Source organism: Dama dama, chromosome 5 (genome assembly GCF_033118175.1).
Source record: "Dama dama isolate Ldn47 chromosome 5, ASM3311817v1, whole genome shotgun sequence".
Taxonomy (NCBI): domain Eukaryota; kingdom Metazoa; phylum Chordata; class Mammalia; order Artiodactyla; family Cervidae; genus Dama; species Dama dama.
The window spans coordinates 110,423,947-110,441,149 of record NC_083685.1 but is presented as its reverse complement, the minus strand read 5'-3'; the positions used below and the strand labels follow the sequence as shown (position 1 = coordinate 110,441,149).

General features: G+C 37.6%; 1 protein-coding gene across 3 annotated transcripts; it reads left to right on the top strand.

Annotated features, from left to right (window-relative positions):
• Positions 1–5,238: 5,238 nt before the first annotated feature.
• KRT222 (keratin 222) lies at positions 5,239–16,464 on the top strand. 3 transcript variants are annotated; one of them, XM_061141135.1, is made up of 6 exons: positions 5,239–5,356; positions 8,433–8,561; positions 9,304–9,524; positions 11,935–12,011; positions 12,225–12,360; positions 16,263–16,464. In XM_061141135.1, the coding sequence occupies exons 1-6, from the start codon at positions 5,261–5,263 to the stop codon at positions 16,363–16,365; spliced, it is 762 nt and encodes a 253-aa protein (XP_060997118.1). In that variant the 5' UTR covers positions 5,239–5,260; the 3' UTR covers positions 16,366–16,464. The 3 variants fall into 3 exon arrangements, with proteins under 3 accessions (XP_060997118.1, XP_060997116.1, XP_060997117.1); XM_061141133.1 differs by lacking the exon at positions 16,263–16,464 and adding an exon at positions 12,760–14,756; XM_061141134.1 differs by lacking the exon at positions 16,263–16,464 and adding an exon at positions 12,760–14,756 and having other exon boundaries at positions 5,340–5,438.
• The last annotated feature ends 739 nt before the right edge of the window (positions 16,465–17,203 follow it).

The window sequence follows — 17,203 nt, the reverse complement described above, 5'->3', positions numbered from 1 at the left end:
CTTCTCCCTGGTGGCACTAGTGGTAAAGAACCCGCCTGCCAATGCTGGAGACATAAGAGATTCAGGTTCGATACCTGGGTTGGGAAGATTTCCTGGGTTGGGAGAAGGCCATGGCAACCCACTCGTGTTCTTGCCTGGAAAATCCCATGGACAGAGGAGCCTGGTGAACTGCAGTCATAAAGAGTGGGACATGACTAAAGTGATTTAGCATGAATGCACTTTATGTGCCAAGTGTTTTACATCAATTACTAAGACATTACCAGCTTATGGTCTAAAGGGTAGACTCTGGAGTCAGACTGCCTGGCTTTGGATCTTGGCTCTGCACTTCACTGGACTTCAGTATCTTTATCTATAAAATGAGGATGATGATAATAGTACTACTATCCTAGTAGTAATAATATGAAGGGTATAGCACTAGTCTCATTTTACAGATGAAGAAATTGACGTTTAAACAGTATTTAACCCAAGCACACTTGGCTAGTAATTGGCAGGCAGAAGCTTGACCCAGATCTTTTTCAAGTGTGTGGATCAAATTTAATCTAATTCCCCTCCTCTGTTTCTGATCATGGAGCTGAGACAGAAATGGGGCAGGGCACAATCTTTAAAAGAATGACTTAACTGTTGAGGACACAACATATACCTAAACTGGTTAGACTGACGAGGTCCTCTAAGAGGTGGACGATTTGATTTCCTGTGGACCATGAGCCTCATTATAGGCTCATTGTTATATATTAGCATGTGCTAAGTGACACACCCACAGATGCTAAGACAGTTCTGAAGCCGACCATCAAAGGCAAAAGTGTGGGTGGTGACCCAGTTTCTAGAAATTTCCACTGCTTCCCCAAAATAGTTGGAATAATTCTCCCATTCATTAGCCTATGAAATTACTCAGCCCTGGTGGTTCAGATGGTAAAGAATCCACCCTGCAATGCAGGAGATCCCGGTTCGTTCCCTGGGTTGGGAAGATCCCCTGGAGAAGGAAATGGCAACCCACTCCAGTATTCTTGCCTGGAAATTCTCATGGACAGAAGAGCCTGATCCCGCATGAGGGTGACAAAGAGTCAGACATGACTGAGCAACTAACACACATGCACACATAAAAACGAAACATCCCATATTTCAGAGCTGCTCTCACTTTCTCAGACTGCTTTCTGTCTATGGAATGTGTATCTCTCTAAATAAACCTGCTTTCATCTTACTTTATGAGCTTCCCTGGTGGCTCAGGCAGTAAAGAATCTGCCCACAATGTGGGAGACCTGGGTTCAATTCCTGGCTCGGGAAGATCCCCTGAAAAAGGAAATGACTACCCACTCCAGTATTCTTGCCTGGAAAATCCCATGGACAGAGGAGCCTGCTGGGCTACAGTCCACGGAATCGCAAAGAGTAAGACACTGACTGAGCATCTAACACTTTCACTTTGTTTTTCAACTTAACTATGGCTCGCTCTTGAATTCTTTCCTGCTCAAAGCCAAGGGATTCACTCAAAACCTGGGACAGAAGCACTCATGTTCTAGTTGCAGAGAGTGTAAATCTGTATGATCTTTGCCCTCTCCTCCTCTTCCCTTCAAAATCAGTCACCACTTGCTAAAATTCACTGATTTCATGCATGCTCCCCCTCCTCTATGCCCAAGGCATTATTCACATCCAGTTTCCTATGATTGTCCAGCCAGAACTTTGAAAATAACTTCACTTCTTTCCTCATGAACACTGGTTCTCTAACTGCTGTCCTTACTCTGAAATCTTCTGCACTCCTCCCCAATTAATCTGACCATGTGACTCCCCATTTCAAAAACTAGGAATGATTCTCCATTTCTGACCAAATAAAATCTAGCCTTTGTAGCTTCCCTTTTCTATGATCTGACCCTGAACTCCCCTCTTTTTTTTTTCTCTTTCCTCTACAATGCCTTCTCCACATTTTCTCCCCACAATATGGCCCAAAAGGTCACCTCTCCACTTCAGAACTCTTCTAGAACTTTATCTTTACCCAACACACTTCTGTGCAAACAGTAATCATCCAATAACCAACTGAATGAATGAATGATCTTCAGTCGTGAATTCTAATTCTGAAGGGTCTGGGGGCTCACTCTCGTGAATGTCCCTACAACTGGTGTTCTCAACCACAGCATTTTGGTTCTTGTGAGTTATGTTATAATTAATTTGTTTCTAGTAACAAAACACATTTCCAAATGATTTGTTTTTCTAATAACCAAAGTAGATTCAAGATGATCCCTATAAGAAGGAAGGAGGTCCTTGCTTATTTGCACTCTGTTATGATTTCTAAAACATAAAGAATAGCATGTAACTGTAACTAATGCACTGAGAATTACATGGATCCTGCAATTTTATATATGCCACAGTCTTTAATGAGCTATTGTTACTGACTTCTCTAATAAAAGACAGTATTTTTAACAAGCAAATTAGCAAAATTTTCCTTGAAAAGTGACATTTGAGATCTTGAATTAAATGACTTCATGATTCACATGCTTATAGAATACTTTTAAATACATCTCTTCTCTCATAAAAAAAAAAAAATCTGGCACTATTTCTTTTAATCTAGTATGTACGTGGAATGTTCCAGACATGGAACTCCCATTTGTGTGGGCCAGCAGGGCCCAAATATTTAAGCTGCAGTATTTAACACAGTAGCTACTAGCCATGCGGGTTCTAAGCACTTTAAGAGTGGCTTGCCTAAATTGAAATGAGCATAAAAATATGCATTGGATTTCAAAGACAGTATCACAAATAAAGAATGTAAAGTATCTCATTAATACTTTGTATTTATTATATGGTATATGGTCCAGCTCTCACATCCGTACATGACTACTGGAAAGACCATAGCCTTGATTATACAGACCTTTGTTGGAGAAGTGATGTCTTTACTTTTTAACAAACTGTCTAGGTTTGTCATAGCTTTCCTGATGAGAAGGCAGAGCGCCAAAGAATTGATGCTTTCAAACTGCAGTGCTGGAGGAGACTCTTGAGCATCCCTTGGACAGCAAGGAGATCAAACCAGTCAGTATAAAGGAAATCAACCCTGAATATTCATTGGAAGGGCTGGTGCTGAAACTGAAGCTCCAACACTTCGGGCACCTGACACAAAGAGTCAACTCAATGGAAAAGACCCTGATGCTGGCAAAAATTGAAGGCAGAATGAGAAGAGGGTGACAGAGGATGAGATGGTTGGATGACATCACCAATTCAATGGGCATGAACTTGTGCAAACTCTGGGAGATGGTGAGGGACAGGGAAGCCTGGCATGTTACAGTCCAAGAGTCGGATATAACTTGGCGACTGAACAACAACAATAACAACTACATGATGTATCTTAGATATTTAAGGTTAAAGAAAATATTTGAAAATTCATTTCACTTGTTTCTATCTTTTGATATGATGACTAGAAAGTATTAAATTACATGTGCGGTTTACATTTGTGGCCCACATTCTGTTTCTTTATTGGAAAGCACTGCTATAATGCAGAAATACCTGAGAGGTTTGTCTCAGATGCAGATTGCCAGGCCTGGAATCTAGTTCAGCTCTCTGTATTTTAGGCAGAGATCAGCAGGAACTACATAAGAGTGTAATTCTTTCCTGATTCTCCTCCCACTATCAATGCCTGTTTCTCTTCCTGTTTCTCAGTTGCAATTACCAAAAAAAGAGAATCAGTTTGGCCTAAATAATCATAAGCAATGCTCTTTAGTCAGAGCTTTTGGGTCAGGCTACTTCACAGGTCTCTGACCTACAGATTGACTCTCCTTAGGTAAAGTGTCCACCCCTAGACCAATCCACTGTGACCAGTGGGGAAGGTGGAAGAGGCGAGGGTCAAATTAAACAGAGCGTAGGAATGACCTGGAACCTCACCTCTCAGCAGGAGTCCTGGGTGCCCAGCTTCGTTTAGAGGGGACTGTGGGAATGCCTGGCACAGACTGGACTGGCCAGCGGTGAGTTAATTCAGAAATTAAAAGAACATAATGTATATTCAAAGGCCCTGTGAGCACCAGAGCCAAAGATTGATTATTTCCTGAACTACACTCCAGATACAATTTCAGCCAAGCCACTCTACAAATAACAGTGATAGATCCAGCCTTTAAAATATTTCAGTCATATCTAGCAGCCAGCTTTTCAGGCTAAACAAGGAATTTAGATGGGGAGAGACGTAACGTGGAGGCAGACAGGATAGTATCTGGAATACAGCCAAGGGATCAAAGCCCAGTCCCAAGGATGCCATTACATCACCAATCAGCATATGACCTTGGGAAAGACACCTTAACCCCTCTTGCACAGACTTACCATCTTTACAGTTTACAAAACAACAGGGATTGTGACAATTAAATAGAATGACAGATGTAAAGGTGCTTTATAAAGTTAGAAGAGCTGCACAAATGTTATATGAGTACGTAGGAGTTGTCATCAACTCTGTGTTTACTCATGAAAGAGTAACCCAACAATACATCTTATCTCAGTGAATATACCCAGCACAGGGGCTGTCTTGTTGTATGTCTTCAACCTTGTTGAAATGTTGGAAATGTTAACTGTCACTTCTCATCCTCTCTTAGCACTTATCTCCAGCCATAGCTTCATCTGTAATATGCTTTCAGGAATTCACCTCAATATATCAAACTCTGCCATCAGGCCAGCCGCCCACCACAAGTCAAGCAGTATGTATTTAAGAGAAATACAATCAGTCAATCCTGCAGCTTATGACAGCTGTCAGCTGAATATAATGGTCACTTTTTCCAGTAACTGTCAGAATATTCAAGGTTTACAACATATTCTAATGCCCTCTTATAGCATTTCTGTTTAAATAATCCAAATGGTGAGGAAAGTCATAAAAGAAAAGCTTAGGTACCATGTTTTAAGCCCAGATTTATTTCCACGTAATATTTTGGGAAAACAAAACACAATTTTCTTCGTGTTATACCCCATTTTCTTTCCACAAGCTAAATTAACTTCCCTCTGCCAAATGTGCTCAGTTTTACAGAGACCCAATCCAGGAATACTGAGACAGTCTTCATTTTTTTGTTCTTTTATGGAGAGACTGACACTTCTACCAGATTGACAACAATAGGAGAAAAAGGTTTACCAAATATTTGCATAATTGATGAGAAACCCAGGGGTTTCCATGGCTTCTGAAAAAAGGAGCTCTGTATCTTTAAGGCTCCATGGCGCTCTCTCTGCTCGCGATGCAGACAGAGCAGGTTCTGCCGCAGAGACTCACCCTATCGATAAGGTTCTGTTAGCCAAGGTGGAGGATGGGAAAAGAATGGAGCTGTCCCAGCTACTCAATGAGATCAGGGCAAACTATGAAAAGCTCCTCACCAGAAATCAGATAGAGACCGTGCTCTCAACAAGGATCCAGGTAATGATTTCATACAGACAGGCATCTTCCAGGATAAGGAGACAATCCATGTCTATCCAATTCCTGTCCCGGCCTCTCTGAGGTACAGTATTTCCTTTTCAATGCAGCATATACTGGGGAAGGAATTTAGGTTTTACTGCAATGTGACAGGGACTTTAGGGGGAAAGGCTGTGTGTATTACTGTTAAATGACCATTAAATGAATGTTGATTGATGCATTTGATTTTTATATAAACCATGAGGTTACTGTTATTAACAAAACATGGGATCAGTATACAATAAAATGATGCACAGTAATCTTTTTTAGAATCTTATAGGAAGGAAGCATTTCAGATACCCTTGGAAGATACCATGGATTTACTTATAGAAATAATTTAAATAACACCTTTAAAATGACAGGCTTTATAGCGAATTTATTATCTAGCACACTTTGCAAGATAAAACTAAGTGAAATATTTCTAAAAGGTTTCTATCATTTTTTCATGAGTTTGATTTTATACCAGACTGTTACAAACAGAAATCATGTGAGTATGTGAACATGGTATTCAGAAACAATGATATAAATTGGGACACTCAAAATTCTCCAAATCAATAAGGACTTTCCACTTTGACTATAGATTTTTTTGCTTTTGTGCTAAAAGGTGAGAAATGTTTATCTCTAACACTAAGCATGTAATATTTAAGTATTGTTTAGAAAAAGAGCCAAATTAAATAAGGGCTAAATCCTCATTTCATAGACACTTTGTTTTAAAATGACAATCACTCTTAGCAATTAATTAAGGTCTCATCTCTAAACAAGTGGACAAACATCTATTTTAGAAACAAAGCTTCAGAAATTCAGGGTTTTGTTTTTTGTTTGTTTTTTTTTTTTTAGTTTACCTATCATATCTGAGTTCAAGTTCTATTCCAAGCACCCAAACACAGCAAAGAGTTTACTTAAGAACATCACCAAAAGGGAAAAAAATATTGCTGGGAAATCATAGGACCTTATCATGTTAGTAATTTATTTTTAGTAACATCATAAATGTAATCTCTAGGTAACATTTTCAGTCTTCATAAAGAATGATCAGCATCTCAGATGAAGCAAATTCACTGAGATATTTGAAGTGCTGCAAGAATTCACTCACCTTTTACAAAGAGAAGAAAACAATAGATGACAATTTCTGAAAATTATAAACCAAATAAACATTTTATTTTGCAATAATAGAAATATAAGTTACTTAGTTTACAAGTCACAATGCTGAAAGACTAAAGTGAAAAAGCAAGACTACAGTAAGTTTTGTTTCCTTTTAATGTAAAACTACTTTAGGGGACTTCTTTTTTTCCCAAAGAATTCAGAAAATCAACTGGAATAAATTTGAGAAAGCATGATTACTTAATTATTACACAATAAATGTAAGCTCTTTTAGTTATTTACAGATATACAACAAACCACTCTAGAACTTGGTGAATTAAAAAGACAATTGTATTGTCTTTCATATTGCTGTGGGTTAACTGGGTTCAGTGGGGGTGATTCTTCCACCGCACCTGACACTGGCCAGGACCACAGTCATCTTGGGGTACAACCAGGTTGGGCCAGCCAACGTGGCTTACTCCTGTGTCTGGCACCTTGGCAGGACATTTCTGGAAGGCTGGCTCAGCTGAGACAGCTGGGCCTGTTTCTCTCCATCTGGCCTCTACACAGTCTCTCCAACAGGGTATCTGGACCTCTTATACACTGAGGTTCCCAGTGTATACCAGGGCTCCCAAAAGCACAGAAGTGGAAGTTGTCAGGGCTTCCTAAGGCTTAGGCCTACAACTGGCACATCTTCTATATTCTGCTGACTAAGGCAAGACACAAGTCATCCCAGATTCAGTGTGGAACAGGACCAAACAAGGACATGAATTTGGGGAGGAGTGATTCACTGAGAGCCATCTTCGGAATCTAGCTACCACACAAGCCTAGCTTTCAGCTCCTCACTCAAAATCCAGTAGGTACCAGAATTTTTATGCTCTTCTATTTCTGAAATTCTTGTCCTCCTCTTTTGTGGTTTCTCTAATACATGTTGCTGCTTTGTTTTGCCAACCTAACACCAGAATAAGTGATATAACAAATCAAGAGAAATGAATGAATTTTGTCATGTAATTCCTTGAACTATACTTTATTAACTTTCATTTAATCCAATATTTCCTTTAAAAAATCTATTGTACCACCAAATTAATTTTTGTATGTTTTAAAATGCATTTTTATATGAACATTAAAAAGTTCTAATTTTTGCCTCAAAATAGTACAATCAATTCCATACATTGCTCCGACTGCTCCTGGGGCCAAATGTTGAGAATTCTGTCAAAAGATACTTTCATTCAATCCCAACATCCGCATAAGAACACTTAAAGTTGAATATAAACTAATTCACTCATTATTTAACATGAGAACATTTAGAGAGCAGTCTTTAAAGAAGTCATTTTGCTACCACCCTAGATATCCAAAGTTAGCATGCCTTCTAAAAAGATCATTTTGATAAAGGTGAATCAACAGTGGATTCTTTTAATATAGAAGTCTATTTTAGAACCTCTAATGCCTATGAAAACTTAACTCTCTAAATTATTCATAATATATTTTCTAGTGGTATTTACTTCCTGTCCATATATCCAGTCCCAGAAAAAACTGATTCATAAAGTAGCTTATAAGAAAAAAGTGGGGGGGGAGGGGGGGGGGAGAAGTAGCTAATTTTCTATCTTTCTTCCTTAATGATGCCATAAATAATGGACAGTTAAGAATCAGGGGTCTCAAACTTAGGCCTTGCAGACTTACTTCTCATTAAAATGTATTTTTCTGCATTTTATAGACTGTCATGGTAGGAAAGGACTTTTGAGGTTCATTTTACATCTGAGAATACCGAGGCTAAGAGTGCAACTAACTCATGCATGTGTTTAATTAGTGACTGAGCACCAACCAGAACATACATCTGTAATCTAAAGAAAAAAGATTTGATTCCTATCCTATTTGTCTATAACTGCTTTTAAAGGTCTCATTTTCAAAAGTGCTCTTTTTGTTGTTGTTGTTGCTACTATTGTTGTTGTTGGCTTTCTTCTAGTTGGAAGAAGATCTAAGCAAAAAAATGGACAAAGATGAAGAGGCTTTAAAGGCAGCTCAAGCAGAGCTCAAGGAAGCCCGACGCCAGTGGCATCACCTGCAAGTGGAAATTGAATCTCTGCATGCTGTGGTGAGCACAACCTCAACGCGGCTGGCCCACTGGGTCCCCAGATGTTATCTGACTAGGAGAGGGGAAGAGTGACATCCCTTACTGGATAGTGAAAAACTAAAAATCAGGGCACTGAATTCTATCCATTTGACCTAGTTCAACTAGTGCCCTGCCTCCATCATGGCAATGTCTATCATCAGTTCACTGAAGGTTTAGTTCACACTTACAATAATGAAATAATCCTTACTCCAGAACCCTAGGGTTCTCTAAATGTTAGAATGGGGGAACAGACCTTTTGTCTTTATCCAAAGTCATAACAGTGGAGGATTCTTTTATCCATGCTACAAAGACTTCTAATAGAAAAATATCTAAACACTTTCCAAAAATGCCTTTTATAAGGAGTCTGCTCTGGCTTTAATATTCAATGTTCTATACTTTTCAATATTTAAGATATCAAATAAATCAGGGTGATAATAAACTAATCACACTGCAGGTTCCTTTGGTGGGTGGCGGCGGGGGTGGGGGCATAAGAATGATCATGGGATTCCTTGGAAATAGAAAACTCTCTAGCTGTAGATAGAAAATACAACTTTTTAAAAGTTGTGCCATACCTAAAGCTGTAAGGAAATACCTCTTGCATAAGTGCTGTACAATTATTGCAATCTTTTAAAGAAAGAACTCAACTGAGTGAAGACATTGCAAATCAGATTTCAGAGACACAGTTTGTTTCCTTGATTCACTGATGAAGATCTGTGTGAAACAGGAAAGGGGCCTTGAAAACTCCCTACATGCCAGTGAGCAACATTACCAGATGCAGCTGCAAGACCTAGAGGCAGTGATTGAAGGACTAGAAAAAGAGTTACAGGAAGTAAGGCGTGGCATTGAAAGGCAGCTTCGAGAGCATGAAATGCTCCTCAACACCAAGATGAGGCTGGAACAGGAAATCGCAACATATCGCCGCCTCCTGGAAAAGGAAGAAATCAGGTACCTAATTTCCATATAGTGAATGACCAGAAATACAGAGCCACTCAGGTCACTGATGTAGTCGGAAAAATTAAATCTAAAAACCTATCATTACCAAGACATGATCACTGAGTTCCTACCACAAAATAGGCACTGCAAAAAAATAAGTGGGAGAACTAGTTCCAGCCCCCTCAAATTATGAGGGACTTTCTCGATGGCTCAGTCAGGGAAATAATCTGTCTGCAATGCAGGAGACATGAGTTTGATCCCTGGGTTGGGAAGATCCCCTGGAGAGGAAAATGGCAACCCACTCCAGTATCCTTGCCTGAAAAATCTCATGGACAGAGGAGCCTGGCAAGTTACAGTCTGTGGAGTTGCAAAGAGTCAGACATGGCTGAGCGACTAAGCACACCCCAAATTATGAATACACGAGCCAAAGTCGGGGACTTGAGCTACAAGAAAGAGTACAAGCAAGCCTGGAACAAAATAGAAATGATCCTCCATCACTACAAAGAAGACCTTCTTTAACATTCTCACTTTCCCTGCCATTCACCCCTTATAGAATTAGTGCCTCCAATAGACCACCCACGAAGAAAGTTTGAAAAATTCACACATTACTGCTTTTCCCCCTCCCACAAGGGCCCACTCCAGGCACACATCAAACTCCAGAATAATAATAATACTATTAGTAATAGTGTTGTTACTATTATTATTATATTACAACCGTGGAAAACAATGTTGTTCTAATTACATGGTTTGAAAGACTTCCAGATACTCTGACAACAAAAGACATCAAAAGAGGGATTCTTAATAGTTCACACACAGTTTCATAATCTGCAATCACTTCTAAGTTCATATGACTTGGAGCACAGCACAACCTACAATTTTCCATATTCCCAGAAAAATAATGCTTTATTTGTACTTGCTTCAGAATTCTGAATCCTCTATAAAACTGGGTGAAACTACTATCATCTATAATAAGTCTTGACATTTACCAAATCCTGGCAAAACATAAATTGAATTAAAAATACCATTTAGTAGCTAAGTGATGCTGGGCTAAAATTATTAAATCTCTCTTTGCCTCAGTTTCTCATCTATAAAATGCCTACCTCAGAACTGCTGAGGATTAAATGAATTAATGTTTGTAAAGTGCTTAAAACAGTGCTATGTAAATAAATTATATAGCTGTATATATAATTCATTTATTATGAAATAAAATGGTTGTAGATTTGGTTTAATGCCTAATCATTCAAGATGTTGATAAAATGGTCTTTAACATTCCTTTAACACAATTTTTAAAGCTTTATTATGCTATATCTAAGATACACAGGTATTTGGGCTTCCCTGGTTGCTCAGACGGTAAAGAATCCGCCTGCAATGTGAGAGACCTGGTTCGATCCCTGGGTTGGTAAGATGCCCTGAAGAAAGGAACAGCTACCCACTCCAGTATTCTGACCTGGAGAATTCCATGGACCTACAAGCCTGGCAAGCTACAGTCCATGGGGTCGCAAAGAGTCAGACATGACTGAGCAACATTCACTTAAATTTATTTAAGATAAAGTTACAAAAGTTATCAAGAAAAATATAATGAACTCCTGTGTTTAAGAAATGAAACATTTATCGTGTTAGCTGCTCAGTTGAGCCCAACTCTTTGCCACCCCATGGACTGCAGCCCAACCAGGCTCCTCTGTCCATGAGATTTTCCAGGCAAGGATACTGGAGAGGGTTGCCATTTCCTTCTCCAGGGGATCTTCCCAACCTAGGGATTGAACCCAGATCTCTTGCACTGCAGGCAGATTCTTTACCGACTGAGCGACAAGGGAAGTCCATGAAACATTTATAACGTTACTGAAGTCCCCCTAATCCCTACCTCAGCATCTAAACCACACCCCAACCCATCTTATTCCCCTCCATCAGTCTAACCTGGCTCCCAGGTCTGATGCTTATAAGTCTCATTATATATATCCCTAAGCAAAATGGGGAATTGTTTTGCATATATTTTAATCTTTGTAAAATTAGCTAGCTATAATCTTTCTCCCCACCCACCCCCCACTCAATGTTATACTTGGGAGACTGTTCCCTACAGATACAGCATATCTTTAGTTCACTTATTTTCACTGCTAGGTAGTACTTCCTTTGTGTTGGTGGTGGTTTAGTCTCTAAATCCTGTCTGATTCTTGTGACCCCATGAATTGTAGCTTGGCAGGCTCCTCTGTCCATGCGATTCTCCAGGCAAGAATACTGGAGTAGGTTGCCATTTCTTTCTCCAGGGGATTTTCCCCACCCAGGATCAAACCCAGGTCTCCTGCATTGCTGGCAGATTCTTTACAGACTAAGCTACAATTTATCCATTCTCTTATTGGAGAGCATTTGTTTCAATTACATGCTAATATAATGTTGCTTCTATAATATAATTTTTTTCCAATTTCAGATATTATGGTAGTATCCAAGGTGGGAAAAAAGAACAAAAACCTACCACAAGTAGAGTCGGTTTTGTTTTACCTTCAGGTGAGTTTCTGATTTAACTAACCTGAAACGTGAAGTGCCATTTATAGGGATTATAAATAAATTCTCTAAAGTAGCAAAAACAAGCAATATTTGAATAAAGTTTGACATACACATTGACTGTGACTAGTACTTAGTATATAATAGTACTGTGAATAGTACTGAATAGTACTGTGAATGTTGTAATTTAATATTTCATAATTAATATTTTCACAGCCATTATAAATGAAATATCTTTTTCAACAAAAGTCCCACAAAAGTGTGAGGATGAAAAAGTGGAAACAGTGACCAAACAGGCAATATTAAATGGAAATATTGTGAAAGAAAGCACTGAAGCTCATGGCACTATTCAGTAAGTAAAATAATTTTGACTTAGAAATAATAATGAACACATGCAAAAAAAAATTAACTTCAATTGAGTAATCTCAATAATCTTTGAATGTGTCTAAACATAATTTTATATATTGTGATTTTTAATCAGACATGAATAAATATGTAAAAACTCAGATGAAGTACTCAATCCTTAATTCATCATTTTCCCAAAAACATAGCCAAAACATGAAAATTCCATAGAATCCCTTAGAAATTTTATTCATGATTTTTAAAGAATACACATACAACTGTCACAATGTAAATTATAAATTGTAACTTAAAATCTAATATAAGTGATAGACATTTCTTATTTTTCATATACAGTACATATTAAATTTTTTTACTTCTTCATATAGGAAGATTTATTTTATCATTTCAGGACAGAGAAAGTGGATGAAGTTATTAAAGAATGGGAAGGCTCCTTCTTTAAAGATAACCCTCGATTAAGGAAAAAATCAGTTTCTCTTCGATTTGATCTTCATTTAGCAGCCACTGATGAAGGGTGTTCACAGACTAAGCAGGATAATCTACCAGATATAGAAGTCAGGCTTATCATGAGAAGATCATGCAGTATCCCCTCTATCAAACGTCCATCAACAACTAATTAATCCAAGGACAGTATTTGATTTGATGTGAAAATGACATTAGGATGGACCAGGGTAGGCCTGCTGGCCACCTTCTGTTCCAAAATGTAAGTTATTAAGTATGTATGTTATGATCAATGTATGACTCATCAGAAAAAAAAGAGGGAGGGACAAAATGTCTCTGGATATAATTATAGGTGTATTTTTTTTTTTTTTTTGACAAAGGGAGCTTAAAATCAGAAATTTAGTACAGGTTCTATTTTATTTATTATCCAAATAGTCTTCTTCTTCCCTTAAATTTTTGTCAGAAACTGTAAGCATTAAGATGGTTTAGTTAAGTCTTTAAAATTTCACTAAATGGCTGAACATTCTAAGGAAAAGGGAGGAGTCTGTTTAAATATGATTGTATTATGTTAAGAAACACATTGAGTCATCATTATTCCATGACTGGTTACATCTAAAAGAATTTTTCTACTTAAAAAAGAAAGCAATTAAAACAAACCTTTAAAGAGGACTCACTACTCACTTAACTGAATTCTTTCCTTTTGAGATAATAATTTGTGCAGGTAGAAAATAAGAGTTATTTTCTACAAGATGTTTTGAGCAAACTATAGAAGACACCCCCAGGCTCATCTGATGATTAAATTAATCTTCATCTGAAGGTTCTCTGTCATCATTATCTGATTTCCTGAAGAGTAACTTTACTCGAAGAACTGTAAAGTTTGTATCCTCCCACACAAAAATCAGAGGGCCAGCTACAGAAGCAAAAGAGGAAAGCTAGTTACTACAATTACTGGAACAGGATCCAACCTCTTATCATTGCAGCTTTTCCATCTGTATAAAGTTAAATGTGATTTAATTTGAGTCTCTGATGTGAGCATTAGATAAAGATACTATATAAAGTATTATAAATATGTCTTGCAAACATTCATGTGAATTAAGATAACAGTATTGTTATCTAAGCAAAGAGTATTTGCAGGATTTATGTTTGTAAGTTGTTCAAACCCTAATAAATATGGAAAGAAAATATATTTGTGAATAAGTCAAGTATTGCTGCAAAGTTTTTTAAACAGCCTAATTTGTTTAATACAGGTATATTTAAAGACCTTAAATAATAAATACTTGTTTTAAAATATTAGAAATTTATAGGCTATCAATTTTTTTCTAAGCAGAAAAAACATTGAGTACAACTCTCCATACTTTTTTTCCCAGCTAAAGTATCATCTAAAGGGCTATAGCTGTTAGGATATTAATACAGCCTTTGGAACTCTCTCTTCCTTCTTTCAACCAAAAAAAAAAAAGGTAATTTTAACCAGAAAAAAATTATGTTAAATAATCTTTAACATAATGCAGGGAATAACATTTAAATGTTTTTCAGTTAGTTCAGCTTTATTTTAGCCTGGCTTATTCTATTTTGTGAAAGGGATGATTTTGTTTTGTCACGGACACAACAGCATGTGAAGTACTTCTTTTTGCATAAGCATCTGACCTAAAATACATCCTGTACATCAAAGTGTTTTCATTCAATATTAGTTAAATGCTACTAACTTTATTAAAGCTTTGGAAATGCAATCATATAAGCTATTGTACTAAAAGTTACTGTACTAAGCAACAGTATCATAAATAAAGGAATATATTTAGTGTCATCTATACACAGTGTTAAAAACAGTACCCGGCATCATGAATGTAACTGCTCGTGATAGTAATTCCACTATGCAGCTCTTGTATGTATAACATGTACATTTTAAAATACAGTACCTGAATTTATAACAGCTTTATTTGCTTCAATATTTGCATTTTAAATTGGGATATGAGTTTACCAAAGTAAATGATACCATTACAATAAAAAAAAAACTGAAACATGAACTTGCAAACCTGTATTGTATTTGAGTTTGATACATTGTATTGAGTAGAATTATTCCAATATTGTTAGCTTCATTGCAGAATGGAGAAAACTACAACGAAGGTGCATAAAAAGCACAATTGTTATACTTTTATTTAGCAACAGAAAAATTAAGAATGGTATATTCTAATATATGATATATCCTAATTAAAGAATAAAAATAATCTCATAGGCCTGGGAAAAGTATAAAAACAGCAGCCACCATTTGCAGAGGGCTCACTCTGCTCCTGATCCTGTAATCAGCATCCTCAAACTCAATCTCTAATCCTCACAGCAATCCTACAAGATGAACAGTACCATCCTCATCTGATGGATGAACAGAAATTAACATTCTTCAATCTCTCTGAAATGGTTCAAATGCATGCTTCCATAACAAAATACAAAAGTAAATACTACGAGTCCCTTCACTGTTCACCCGAAACTACCACAACACTGTTAATCGGCTACAGCCCAATACAAAATCAAAAGTTTAAAGTCTGGGGGGAAAAAGTAAATAATAAGTCCAGTTACCAACAACTGCACAATCCCAGCCCTGGGACTGTCACTCGTGACCCATGCAACCAGGAAGGAGTTACTTAAATTCTCTAGGTCTCTGTTTTCACACCTGAAAATGAAGAGAAAGGTGGCACTTGATCATCATTCCTGCCCTGCCTACTTCACAGAGCTGTTTGAAATAATACACATGTAAAAATATTTGGCAAAGCACTACTCAAATGTACAAGAATATATGGATGAAAACAGTCACTGGGAGAGAAGAATTCATGTTCACGTCCCAAATATCCAGATATTTTGAACGTAAGGCAGAAGACTCTAAAAGCAAACCATACTTTGTCAAAGTCTACACAACATGGTGAATCACTCAGACCTGGAAATCTACTGGACTTCAGTATTTCACAATGACTTCTAGTAATAGCAATTGAACAGCCATAACTTCTGCTTTCACAGAAAGGGCTGAGAAAACTAGCTTATTTCACCGTGTTTCTTATAGCCACACTTTTGTTTTTATTAGCCAGACTTTTATAAGTGGTTCAGACAGAGTTCTGTCCTTCCTTTCCCTATTTTAAGGGTGGGGGTGGGGATCCATTGAAAAATGCTTCATTAGAACAAACTGTAGACAACCTGCATGGCTCAGTGTTGGATTCAAAACCTTTTTGAGTCACAAACCTCTTTGAAAATCTGTTAAAGGCCAAAACCTCTATTTGGAAGAGGGTTGGCAGGAAGCACCTAAAAATTGTGTACAATCTTAAAAGGTTATAAAGGAATAAACCTCCTGGAGCCAATTCACAGACTAGTAGGTGTCCAAGGACTATGGGTGTTTCCTTGTCCTCTCCCATGTTCTCCTCTTTCTTCCTCCCAGTCATGGTTCTCATTCTACCCCTGCTTTTTTCTTCCCAGCATCCTCCCACAGCACGAGGGAAAGAAATCAAAGAGACTTCAATCCCAGCTTAATCACTCACTAATTTGGGAAGGAAGAAGAACCTCAAGGAAGTACAAGTAGTGTCAAAGAGGAATGCAGGCAAAGTTCCTGGATCTTGCTGCCAGAAAGAAAACTAAACTGCTTGGTCCTGTCTCTGGGGTTTACCATTAGGTGCCTGTGAGGGTTCCCAATATCTTTACATGTAGTATGAACAGTCATATTAACTGTTCATCACACATCTTCCAGGAATAATCACCATTCAAAATAACCTGTCCTGCAGTCCCCATAAATATCCCTGGCCATGCAAGATCATATGTCCTACTGTCTGTCTGGGGAAAAAATCAACAGCAACTCCTTGTAAGTAGAGTCCATCCTGTTGGATAGTTCACTCTTCAATCTTTTTTTTTTTTTTTTTCTCAACATTGTAGTGGTTTTTCACTCTTCAATCTTAATCTCTAGGACTTTCTCTATTATATTTTGCCTATATTCTTCCTTTCTTAATTTTGCAAATCTTCAGAGCAGAGAAAGAACTAAAGGGAAGATGATGAGATAGCTGATCATTTATTCACTCCACAGATACGGGCACGAGAATGGGCATTGTTCCAGATGTTGAATCCCCCGGCCCAAGGAGCTTTCATTCTTGATGGGAAGAAAAAGATAACAACATAAAAATATAACAAATAGAGTATGTTAGGTGGTAATACATACTATAGAAAAAAAACATGAATAGAGAGGAGGTTGGGGAATGAGTTACAGCTTTATATAGATCAGGAAAAACATACTGAGGTGACATTTGAGTAAAGATCAGGAGATAAGAAAGTGTATCAATGTCACCACTCCTTTCCTTTCCTACTATTTTTGAGTCCTCCCTTTCCCACTACAGTATGCTTTGTTGCTAACACCCAACAGTTTTTCTGCA

Bases quoted from the DNA above. Each gene is read 5' to 3' on its own strand.
- KRT222 (XM_061141133.1), top strand. From the start codon at position 5,261: ATGGAGCTGTCCCAGCTACTCAATGAGATCAGGGCAAACTATGAAAAG. The intron at 5,357-8,432 runs GTAATGATTTCA...GCTTTCTTCTAG, and splicing joins TGCTCTCAACAAGGATCCAG to TTGGAAGAAGATCTAAGCAA. The intron at 12,361-12,759 runs GTAAGTAAAATA...TTATCATTTCAG, and splicing joins GAAGCTCATGGCACTATTCA to GACAGAGAAAGTGGATGAAG.